General features: G+C 42.1%; 1 protein-coding gene across 4 annotated transcripts in view; it reads left to right on the top strand.

The window, feature by feature from the left end:
* Positions 1-12,262, top strand: part of cacnb4a (calcium channel, voltage-dependent, beta 4a subunit) — a 281,947-nt gene that overhangs the window by 193,502 nt on the left and 76,183 nt on the right. For all 4 annotated transcript variants that reach the window (XM_078403347.1, XM_078403344.1, XM_078403345.1 and 1 more), the window contains one exon: positions 11,334-11,453. In XM_078403347.1, the coding sequence (XP_078259473.1) occupies positions 11,334-11,453 (120 nt within the window). The remainder of the gene's footprint in view (positions 1-11,333; positions 11,454-12,262) is intronic.

Genomic DNA, 12,262 nt, shown 5'->3' on the forward strand with positions numbered 1-12,262 from the left:
ATATAATCCAGTCCTAATATTGTGGGAGAAAATAGTCAAAATATGTTGAAGTCTTAATTTAAACCTAGAATCTTTTGTACAGTAAGATAAGGGAAATAAAAAGTATTTTGTTCCAATAGGCTACTTGCTTTACTCTCAGATATTGATTGATATCGGCCAGATTGTGCTAACTTTTTGTTAGCTGTTCTGATGAAAACTACCAGTTTTTAAATCTTTAAAGCTGAAGTGAATCCTAGACTTCCACATGGAAGTATTAAACAGATTAAGGCCCAGATTTTCTGGGAATCCTAGCATTATATTGTGGAACTGAAGCCCCTTTAATTTCAGTGGAGATGATAGGAAAGAGAGTCAGAAGGCAAAGGAGAAGGAAACTTACTTTATAAAAATGATTTTGCTTTGGTTTACTTCAATTTTAACAGATTTTAAATGTTTAAATATTTAACAACTTTGACAATTAGTGACCAACTTTCATTGCCAACAAACCTTCGCCCTCTGCACTGCTTAATTTCAAATGCTGTCAGAAGTGCTTCTTTAGATAGTGCATTCATATTCTGCTCTCAAAGCCCCTTCACTGTCCTGATCATACCACTGGCATACAGGGACCAAGAAACAGAGATGGTTCCCCCACTTCCAGCCTGGGTAAGTGTGGACATTGAGGAAATTCCTGACACACGGCTGGGCTGGGCTGGGTCAATCTTGCCCATTGTTTCAGAAAAAATTAAATTCAAGTAAGTCTATTTTGCACATTTGAGACACAAGGAACTGCAGATGCTGGTTTACAAAAAAAAAACACAAACAAAAAGTGGTGAAGTAACTCAGCGGGTCAGGCAGCGGGTCTTTGGAGAACACGGATTGAAGACATTTCAGACCAAGACCCTTTTCTGTCAGAAGAAAGGTCACAAACGAAAACATCACCTATCCATGTCCTTCACAGATAGAAACATAGAAAAATAGGTGCAGGAGTAGGCCATTCGGCCCTTCGAGCCAGCACCGTGATCATGGCTGATCATTTAAAATCAGTACCTCATTCCTGCTTTTATACTGATATCCCTTGATTCCTTTAGCCCTAAGAGCTACATCTAATTCTGGAGATGTAGCTTGACCTGCTGAGTTTCTCCACCACTATTCGATTGTTCTGTTTTTAGCACATGTAAGTATGGCTCAGTATTCTGAGCTGAGAACAATTGTGGAGAATACATTCTCTTATCCTCATGAATACTGTATTTGTCCTGGTTAACCTCTCACCTTTCATCCTCCATAAACAGGAGCTCATTGAAAGCTCTCTTGCCCATATCCTGATTTACACATGTCCTGTTCATCAATCATACTTGCCCTTGCTGGGTAAACAGGACTCGACTCTTAGCCCATCAGTTGTCAAGTCATGCTTCTCTATCATTGCAAACTTTTTCAGCTGCTCAGCCATCTGATATTTTAAACAGCTCTCCAGTCTTGTATCTCTTTTAACTGTCCAGTTCTGGCTGTGTTTCCATCTGGCTGTGGCCCAAGCTCGGGAATTCCGTCCCGAAACCTTTCTACCCACTTGAGCATATTCAACATATTTCCTTAAACCCACACCTATGGTCAGGTTAGCACTGTGGCACAGAAACCCGGATTCAATCCTGCCATCCGGTGCTGTCTTTGCGGTGTTTGCATGTTCTCCCTGTGTCATCCTGCATTTCCTCTGGATGTGCCAGTTTCCATCAATATCCCAAGGATGTGCTAGTCGGTAGGTCAATTGCTCTTGTGTGTGGATGGGTGTTAGAATCTGGGAGGGTGTTCATGGGAATATGAGGAGAATAAAAGTTGTGATTTGTGTAAAATGAGTGCTTAATGTTTGGCACAAACTCAGTGGCCCAAAGGGTTTGTGTCCGTATTGTATGAGTTTATGACCAATTTTCATCACTTGTCTTAATATCTCTAATTAACAGTGTCAAACTTTGTTTGATAACATCCCCGTATTATGTTACATTAATTTACTATATTAAAGACACTGCAAAAGCAGTTTGCTTCTCGATGTTGTATGCTGTTTGCCAGCAACATGCACAGCCAGAGCAGAACCATCTCTTCAAACCGTACATTTAATATTCAAAGCACCTTTGGTGGCCTGTTGCACAGCACTTAAGTTTCTAAGGATAGGAAAGAGCTGAGTGGCCTGTCAACCCTCCTCTATTATTAGAAATGTCCCAGGTTGTTGGATGCTGGGTAATCAGGCTTCACAATGCGATTACGTTCATGAGTGCAAGGCCCTGTTTTTCTTCACTCAACAGCAGTGCAAAAATGACTAGTATTACTATAGTTACCCACTCATATCTCTGGCAGAAATATTCCTAATATATATATTCCTAATATCCTATTAGGCCCATATCTTAATATTTCACTACCTTGGTTAGGGTATTTGTCGCATTGAGCGCAGAAAAGTTGCTAGAGAAGGTAGTTGAGACAGGGACATTTAAAAGGCATTTGGACCCATACATGGTTTGGAGGGATATGGGGCAAATATCAGCAGGTGGGACTAGCGTACAGGGTGCATCATGGCCAGCATGGACAAGGCGAGTTGAAGGGCTTGTTTCCATGCTGTATAACTCTGACTCTATCAATGTTCTCTTGTTAAAACAGTCAGAGGTACTCAGAAGGTCACAACATCACGGTTACAGCAGTGCCATTGTCCATCAAGGCTGCTGCAATGGCATCTCCCAAACTGTTGAGCATCACCACCAAGGAGGGCAAAGGCAGTAGTTTTGCGTGAACACCACTGTCTGCAGGTCGCCCTCGAAATCATACACCATTCTGAGTTAGAATTAAGTCACCATTCAATCAACACTATCCTGTAACGTCCTCACTAGCTCTACAGCGAACTTCCTTTGCCAGAGGGGACTGCAGTAGTTCTAGAAGGTGGCTCAAGAGTAGTTTGGGATGAATGCTAAATGTTGGCCTTTTTCAAGCCAATGACCAAAACGACAGCATGGAGGAGGGAGGGAGGGAGGGAGGGAGGGAGGGAGGGAGGGAGAGAGAGAGGGAGAGATCTCAGCATCATAACATCATTACAAGTGGATGAATCACCAGGCCCGGCCTTTCAAAGTATTTCAAAGCAGTCGAGGAAATAATTCAGGATCTGAGTATGACATTCCAATGTTGCTTGGCTATGGACAAAGTGCCAGAGGCCTGTATGTTGCTGATATGATTTAATCATTAAAAAACGGAAAACTCTAGTCCAAATAATTACAGGGCAGTAGTCAGGAAAATAATTCTGAGAGGTGACAATCAGCATATTAGGGACACAGATTAATAAGAAATGGTCAACCTGGAACTGATAAAGGCAGGTCGTGTCTGACTATATTAACTACATTTTATAAAGAAGTTAACATGGAGTGTTGATGAGGGTAGAGAATCTAATTTAGCCAACTTGGATTCTATCATGGCATTTGACAAATTGATCAAGAAAGTAAAAGTCCAGAGGATCTGAGGGAATTTGGTTTGCTGCATTAAAAGATGGTTTTGTGGCAGTTAGTAAAGTATAATAGTGGATGGGTATTTTTGCTAGAGATGCTGCCTGACATGCTGTGTTACTCCAGCATTTTGTGTCTATCTTCGAAGGTTCACAGGATGTATGTTCAGAAATCCATGATGGCAGTAGGTAAGGTGATTGAAGAAGATAAAGCCTGGCAACATTATAGAATGCAAAACCAAGGAGTCACGCTGGAGCTGTGTAAAACATTAGTTCCATGACACCTAAAGTACTGTTTCTGATCACCATACTGTTGGAAGGATGTGTAGTGCCAGAGATCAAAAACATGTTGATGGACAGAGAATTGTTGCAGTGAGAAGATGCTATTTAGGCTGGGTTATTTTTGTTTGTAATTTGAGATTTAATTCAGGTGTGTAAAGTCATGATACCACCTTCTTCTTCTTCTTGCGTTTGAGGCAGCAGAAGTTATGAAGCTGCTTCTGCTTCTACTGTCTCTGTTTGTTGTCGTTCGCCTGACTGAGGTCAGTTGACAGGGCTCACCTCGGGGAGGTCGACAACATGACACCTCAGCCCATTTCATGAGCAATGGAAGAGTAATAAGCTGCAGGTTTGTGAACCAGCAACTGCAAACAAAATGGGATTAATCATAAATCCATGGTTTGGCTGCCATGGTCACAATGGACAGAATCACCCCTTTCTGCCTCAACTGTAATTGTTTGATTTTTATGATTCTATAAATGAAGTAATATTCCCCTCTTGGATGCCTTGAATGCTAATTGAAAGAGGAGAAAACAAGTGTGTGTGTGTGTGAGTGAGTGCATATCTGGATTTTACAAACTATCTGTTCATAGTTTCATATTTTCTTTACCACAATGTTAACTCTGATCTCAGGACTGACATTAACCTTCCCATTCTTCAATGAATTCTGCATAAAATATGGGATTATTACAGATGGGAAGCAATAGTTTTTCCCCAGAGAGCTTGAAAAGTTGTTTTGCACCATACTTAAAAATGGACCTTACCCATTGTCATGGACAACCAAAATTGCTTGGGAGAAAATACAGAGAAACTAAATTGCTTGATTCCAAGCAGAATGTGCAGCAGAGATTTCCTCTCACTTTGTTCACTGTATCCACTCCAGCCATTACCAAGATTCATTACTCTACCTCAGTTTGTTCTATTTGGCCATCAACCTTCACTTCTCTGGTTCCATCTATCACCTATCAACTTGTTTATACCCTCCTCTACCCCTCCCCCATGGATCCAGATGCCTCATCTTTCCCTTCCATTATTTGTTTCCTTGTACACCTTCTGTCTCAAAACACCCTGTGGCCCTCCCTCATCTGTGTCCATTTGCCTACCTCCCCTCGACCCCCTCAATGGTTTTACTTATCACCTACCTCTTCCCCTCCCCCTTCCCAGTTCTCCCTCTATCTTCCTGTCTCCACCTATAGCCTTCCTTTGTCTCGCCCCCCTGACATCAGTCTGAAGAAGGGTCTCGACCGGAAATGTCACCCATTCCTTCTCTCCTGAGATGCTGCCTGACCTGCTGAGTTACTCCAGCATTTTGTGAAATAAAATCCACCTTCTATATACTAGCTATCTTCCCTCTACTCTTTCAGTCCTGATGCAGGGTCTCAACCTGAAGTATTAATCATCCCTTTGCATCTACAGAGGCTGCTTGATCCGCTGAGTTTTTCCAGAAGATTATTTTTTGCTCCAAAATGTGCAGCAACTGGACTCCTTTTACAAGCTGGCTGGGATGTGCAATTAAGATTATTCATGAAGCCAAATACTCTGTTACAGATCTGAAACATTGATTGTTTCTCTTTCCACAGATGCTGCCCGTCCCACTGAATTTTTCAAGCATTTTCTGTTATTGTTTCGAGTATCTGCAGATTTCCTTTTTATTTTCCAAATCATTACTCTGATCAGAATTAAAACCCGAGGCTTGGAGCTGAAATAAGAACAGTCAGCTTAGGATGTCACTCAGTTCTTAAGCTATTCACATCATTTGCGTTTCATTGGAGTGGAAGAATCCAGGTTACTTTTAGAGTGCCTTTTATTACATGACTATTTCTGGAACTGAAATAAATTCAATCAAAAGCAGTGATGGAAATTTTAGTCTGAGCCAGGGTTTTGAAACAATTGATTTTCATTCAATTGTTTATGAGGACGTTGCGCACATTTTAAATTAAGTTACTAAACGATGTTACTGTGCATAATATTTGCCTTTCCCGAGTCTCCATGAAACAGTTTGTTCAAAGAGTTGACCATTTGTTGGTTGACATTGTTTATCATGTTCATATCTCAGGCACAGCATTTCAATAGGTTCAAACGCACATGATGAAATAGACCAGACATGCAAAATGGGCGTGATTTTCCAGTTGTTACTCAAAAGTTAAAATTGTTTTCTAAAAGTTTCCATTGCAAATAGAAAATATATGGTTTAAAGAAATCTTGATCTGTGCCTTTGTCACCTCTACACTTGATTGTTCCAAATATCTGCAAGTCAACCACCTACTTTACTTACCCAAATACCAAAACATTAGGGTACAGAGAAGAATTACAAGGTTGTTGCCAAGACTAGAGGGTCTGAGTTATGGGAAGAGGTTGAGTAGGCTGGGACTCTAATCCTTGGAGCGCAGGAGGATGAGGGGTGATCTTATAGAGAGAGGTGTATAAAATCATGAGAGGAATAGATCAGGTAGATGCACAGAGTCTTTTGCCCAGAGTAGGTGAATTGAGGACCAGAGGGCATAGGTTTAAGGTGAAGGGGAAAAGATTTAATAGGAATCTGCAGGGTAACTTTTTCATACAAAGGGGTGGTGAGTGTATGGAACAAGCTGCCAGAGGAGGTGGCTGAGGCTGGGACTATCCTGATGTATAAGAAGCAGTTATACTACTAGGTACTAGGTACATGGATAGGACAGGTGTGGAGGGATATGGACCAAATGCAGGCAGGTGGGACTCATGTAGCTGAGACATGTTGGCCAGTGTGGGCAAGTTGGGCCCAAGAGCCTGTTTCCACACTGTATCACTCTCTGCCTCTATCATGTTATCCTTTGCTGCACATATCCTCACTTGCACCAAATCTTGTTTACACATACCTCTTTTTCTCACTAAATAACACTGACAGTGCCTCACATATTAGTTCCAATTCTTTATTTTAGTGCCAGCCAAAGCAGAGTTGGGAGTTGGCAGAAATAACATCAGCATCTCTCCCAGGAACATATCCCCAGTAATTCTCAGATTGTCTACATTGGGCAGGTCGTGTTATTTGCATGACTAACACCAGGTTCCTCAAAACAGACACTTTATTCTGAGCATCCCTTGTGGGAAGAGGTTATAAGGTGAGCAGAGAAAGAAGGTCCAAGCTGCCTTGCGGTGCAAAGTTCATGCTGACTCATAGAGTCATAAAGCGTGAAAACAGGTCATTCAGCCCAACCTGCCCACGAAGACCTACACTAGTCTCACCTGCCTGTGTTTGGCCTTCTCAAAACCTATCCTATCCATGTACCTGTCTGAAACGGTGCAATAGTACCTCCCTCAACTACCACCCCAGGCAGCTCGTTCTTTACATCCACCACCCGTTGTGTAAAAAAATGGTACTCATTCAGCATCCACTATGCTAAACATCCATTCTCTCCACCACTGCTACACTGTGGTTGCTGTATGTCCTATCCACAAATGAACTGCTGTTACTTGCTTGGTTACTCTGACAGCATCTCCCAAACTCATGACTTCTGCCAGCAAGAAGGATGAGGGAACTAGTTAATTGGACCCTCTCCAGAGCCAGCACATGACATTGGGGTAAAATCCTGGGACTCCCTCTCCATTATTACTGTGGGAGTACCTTCTCCCAACATCTGCGGAGATTTTTCTGTCACAAGAAATGTCAGCAAATCTAGCAATACGAAGATTTTAGAAGAAGGAATGACTAACAAAAAAATATATCTTGATGGACATGCGAGCAAGGTATAAGGAAATAATGTAGACACAAAGTACAGCAGATGCTGAAATCTTGCGTAGAACACAAAATGCTGAAGTAACTCAGTGGGTCAGACTGAATAAGGGTCGTGACCCAAAATATTCTCTATCCATGTCCTCTACAGATGCTGCCTGACCTGTTAATTTTTCCAGCATTTTACAAATCTTAGGCACAGTGGTAGAGTTGCGGTATTACAGCGCCAGGGACCCGTGTTCGATCCTGACTACGGGTGCTGCCTGTACAGAGTTTTGTACGTTCTCCCTGTGACCGCATGGGTTTTCTCTCGGTGTTTTGGTTTCATCCCACATTCTGAAGGTGTACAGATTCGTAGGTAAATTGGCCTCTGTAAATTATCCTGAGTGTGCAGGATAGAAACATAGAAACGTAGAAAATAGGTGCAGGAGTAGGCCATTCGGCCCTTCGAGCCTGCATCGCCATTCAATATGACCATGTCTGATCATCCAACTCAGTATCCCGTACCTGTCTTCTCTCCATACCCCCGATCCCTTTAGCCACAAGGGCCACATCTAACTCCCTCTTAAATATAGCCAATGAACTGGCCTCAACTACCTTCTGTGGCAGAGAATTCCACAGATTCACCACTCTCTGTGTGAAAAAAAACGTTCTCATCTCGGTCCTAAAAGACTTCCCCCTTATCCTTAAACTGTGACCCCTTGTTCTGGACTTCCCCGACATCGGGAACAATCTTCCTGCATCTAGCCTGTCCAACCCCTTAAGAATTTTGTAAGTTTCTATAAGATCCCCCCTCAATCTTCTAAATTCCAGCGAGTACAAGCCGAGTCTATCCAGTCTTTCTTCATATGAAAGTCCTGCCATCCCAGGAATCAATCTGGATAGAACTAGTGTACGGGTGACCGCTGGTCGGTGCGGACTAGGTGGGCCGATGGGCCTGTTTCCTGCTATATCTTGAACAAAGCTAAACTACCTCAGCAGTGCAGAACACAAACAATGTTGGAATTCCCATTGTTGGGCCTGAGGTTCTGCCTATTCTTTCAGGTAAAAATAAAACCTCCCAAGGCATTCTTTGGTGAGTGCAGAAGATTCTTCATGATGCCTCAGCTAATATCAAATTCAGCTTGCCTGTGCATCTCCAATTTCCTTTACATTGTTATAGATAACAATGTCTCCAGCTACCTGACTGCTGGAGCTCTTCCCTCTTTCAAAAACACAGGCCTTCATATGGGACTGGCATGCTCTCAGATTTTATGTGACATCAATCCTGAGAAGTGCCTTGATCATTTTCTAGGTTAAATATAGTAAATAAATGTAAATTGAAGTTGTTATAGTTATAGTTGTTATATGATGTACTTGTTATGCTTTTTACATGGACTCTCTATATCATTTAATAGTGCAGATAATTGTAAGAACATAAGAAAATGGAGCACCAATGGGCATATAGTAACATGAACATGCTCTGCCATTCAATAGATGATCTGATGCAGTCTCAAATCCATTGTGTTGCTTATTCGGTGTAACCCTTGACTTCCTTGCATCTTCCAGTGTTAGTTACAGAGCTAAATTCAATCTTAATTTAAAGGAGTGTTTGTTTAATTCTATCTGGAATGGTAACAAAGCACTGTGTTAATTATGATGGCATAGTTAGAACATCGTTAACAGTTTTTGACCTGATTTATTCCCTGTCTTTTTGCTGAAGACCTTCAGGGAATGGTGTTCTTTTCAAAGACTAATTTGGATATGAATCTATTTGGGACTGGTATATTTGGTACATTCATTTCCTTACTTGATGGCACAGTGGCGCAGTGGTAGAGTTGTTGCCATACAGCGCTGGATTTGATTCTAACTACGGGTGCTGTCTGTACGGAGTTTCTACATTCTCCCCGTGAACATATGGGTTTTCTCTAGGTGTTTCAGTTTCCTCCCACATTGCAAAGATGTGCAGGTTTGTAGGTTAATTGGCTTTTGCAAATTGCCCCTCATGTGTAGGATAGAACTAGTATACGGGGATCGCAGGCCCACACAGATTCGATGGGCCGAAGGGCTTGTTTCTATGCTGTATCTGTGAACTAAACAGGAAGGATCCCAACAGATTATTTTCCTATCTACCCTCCGATTCAAGTGCAGAACCTAAATTTGAGAAAATACTAACAGGTGCACTAAAGATTAATTTTAATAGGTCTAACAATCTCATGTTAAATGATTTGGGTGCATTGATTGAAAGATACAGTAGGCCCTTCAGAACACCGAGTCCATGTCGACCATTGATCATCCTTTCACACTATTCAGATCATTTAGGACCGAGATGAGGAAACATTTTTCACCCAGAGTGTTGTGAATCTGTGGAATTCTCTGCCACAGAAGACAGTGGAGGTCAATTCACTGGATATTTTCAAGAGAGAGTTAGATTTAGCTTTTAAGGCTAAAGGAATCAAGGGATATGGGGAAAAAGCAGAAACGGGGTACTGATTTTAGATGATCAACCATGATCATATTGAATGGCGGTGCTGGCTCGAAGGGCCATATGGCCTACTCCTGCACCTATTTTTCTATGTTTCGATGTTATCCAACTTCTGTGTGCACTGCCTATGCACTAGGGGCAATTTACAAAGGCCAATCATCTACAAACCTGCACATCTTTGGGATGTGGAAGGAAACTGGAACACATGGAAGAAACTTACATGGAGAAAAACGGAGAACATGCAAACTCCACCCAGACATGCAAACTTCACCCCGAGGTTAGGATTGAACCCAGGTCTCTGGCACTTTGAGGTAGCAGCTCTACCAGCCATTTTCAATATCTGGGATTACTAACCTTACATCTCCTATCTCCACACTCCTGCTTTTCCCTCTAGTGACTTCAAGACTTGTATCGTGGAATTTTCCTACATTCTGGCTTTGTGGCAACGTTTGCGGATGATATAAAAATAGGTGGAGGGACAGGTAGTGTAGAGAAAACAGGAACTCTGCAGAAGGACTTGGACAGATTGGGAGAGTGGGCAGAGAAGTGGCAGATGGAATATAGTGTTGCAAAGTGGAGAGTCATGCATTTTGGTAGTAGGAATAAAGGCATAGACTATTTTCTAAATGGGGTGAGAATCCAGAAAGTGGAGGTGCAAAGGGACTAGGGAGTACTGTTGCAGGATTCCCAAAATGTTAATCTGCAAGTCGAATCAGTAGTAAAGAAAGCAAACTCAATCCTCGCATTTATTTCAAGAGGGCTTGTATACAAAACCAGGGATATAATGTTGAGGTTCTTTAAGGCGCTGGTAAGGCCACATTTGGAATATTGTGAGCAATTTTGGGCACCATATCTGAGGAAGGATATGCTGGCTCTGGAGAGGGTCCAGAGGAGGTTTACAAGTATGATCCCAGGAATGAGTAGGTTAACCTATGATGAGCGTTTGTCGGCACAGGGCCTGCACTCGCTGGAGTTTAGAAGAATGAGGAGGGACCTCATTGATATATACAGAATGGTGAAAGGCTTGGATAGGGTGGATGTGAGAGGATGTTTCCACTAGTGGGAGAGTCTAGGACTAGAGGTCATTGCCTCAGAATTAAAGGATGTGCTTTTAGGAAGGAGATGAGGAGGAATTTCTTTCATCAGAGAGTGGTTAATCTGTGGAATTCTTTGCCACAGAGGGCTGTGGAAGCCGAATCAAGTGGATATTTTTAAGGCAGAGATAGATAGATTCTTGATTAGTACAGGTGTCAGAGGTTATGAGGAGAAGGCAGGAGAATGGGGTTCGGAGAGAGAGATAGATCAGCCATGATTGAATGGCGGAGTAGACTTGATGGGCTGAATGGCCTAATTCTACTCCTATCACTTATGACCTTATGACTTAAAGAGCCAGTATCCTTGAGTGTTTTGATTTGACCGTTGCATGTTTTTTGTTGCAGGGTTCAGCAGATTCTTACACGAGTAGGCCATCAGATTCTGATGTTTCCCTGGAGGAGGATCGAGATGGGATTCGGCGCGAGTCCGAGCAGCAAGCAGCCGTACAACTTGAAAGAGCCAAAGTAAGAGCAATACCATCAGTGACAGACTTCCACCTGCTTCAGATGAATCAAGGGAAAAGAGAAATACTATTCCAGTATAATGGACTGGATCCTGCTGAGTTTTCCTGGAGTTTTCGATCAGAACTAATTTTCTGAACTTACTGAGTGGCAGATGGAGCATGGATCCCATGTAGAGTCCAGCATTCAGGATCTTTCTTACTGCAGTTTGCCAGCATTATGCTAAGGAATCCCCGCTCTGATTCTAAATAGGATCTGTAACCAAAATGATTGGAATGAGTATTAGAGGCATAGAGTCTTACAGCGTGGCAACAGGCCCTTCGGCCCAACTTGGCTACACCGGCCAACATGTCCCTTCTCCACTAGTCCCACCTGCCTGTATTTGGTCCATATATCCCCTCTAAACCTGTCCTTTCCATGTACCTGTCTAAATGTTTCTTGAACATTGCGTTAGTACCTGCCTCAACTACCTCCTCCGGCAGCTAGTTCCATACACCCACCACCCTTTGTATGAAAAAGTTACCCCTCAGGATCCTATTAAATCTTTCCCCCTCACCTACTAGTATTCATGGACTGTAGATTAGCAGGCAATTAAAAACAAAGCTTGAGTTTATTGATTTAATTATTATGCTTCAGTTTATCGATTTTAATTATTCATTTTGTTTTATATACTTTTAAATTAATATATTTATCATTTAAATTGGTTTTAGATAAATTTTCAGCTTTAATCTTAAAAGACACAAAGTGCTGGAGTAACTCAGCGGGACAGGCAAACTTAGAATCTGAAGAAGGATCGCGACCCAAAACTTCAC

Source organism: Rhinoraja longicauda, chromosome 8, assembly GCF_053455715.1.
Source record: "Rhinoraja longicauda isolate Sanriku21f chromosome 8, sRhiLon1.1, whole genome shotgun sequence".
Lineage (NCBI taxonomy): Eukaryota > Metazoa > Chordata > Chondrichthyes > Rajiformes > Arhynchobatidae > Rhinoraja > Rhinoraja longicauda.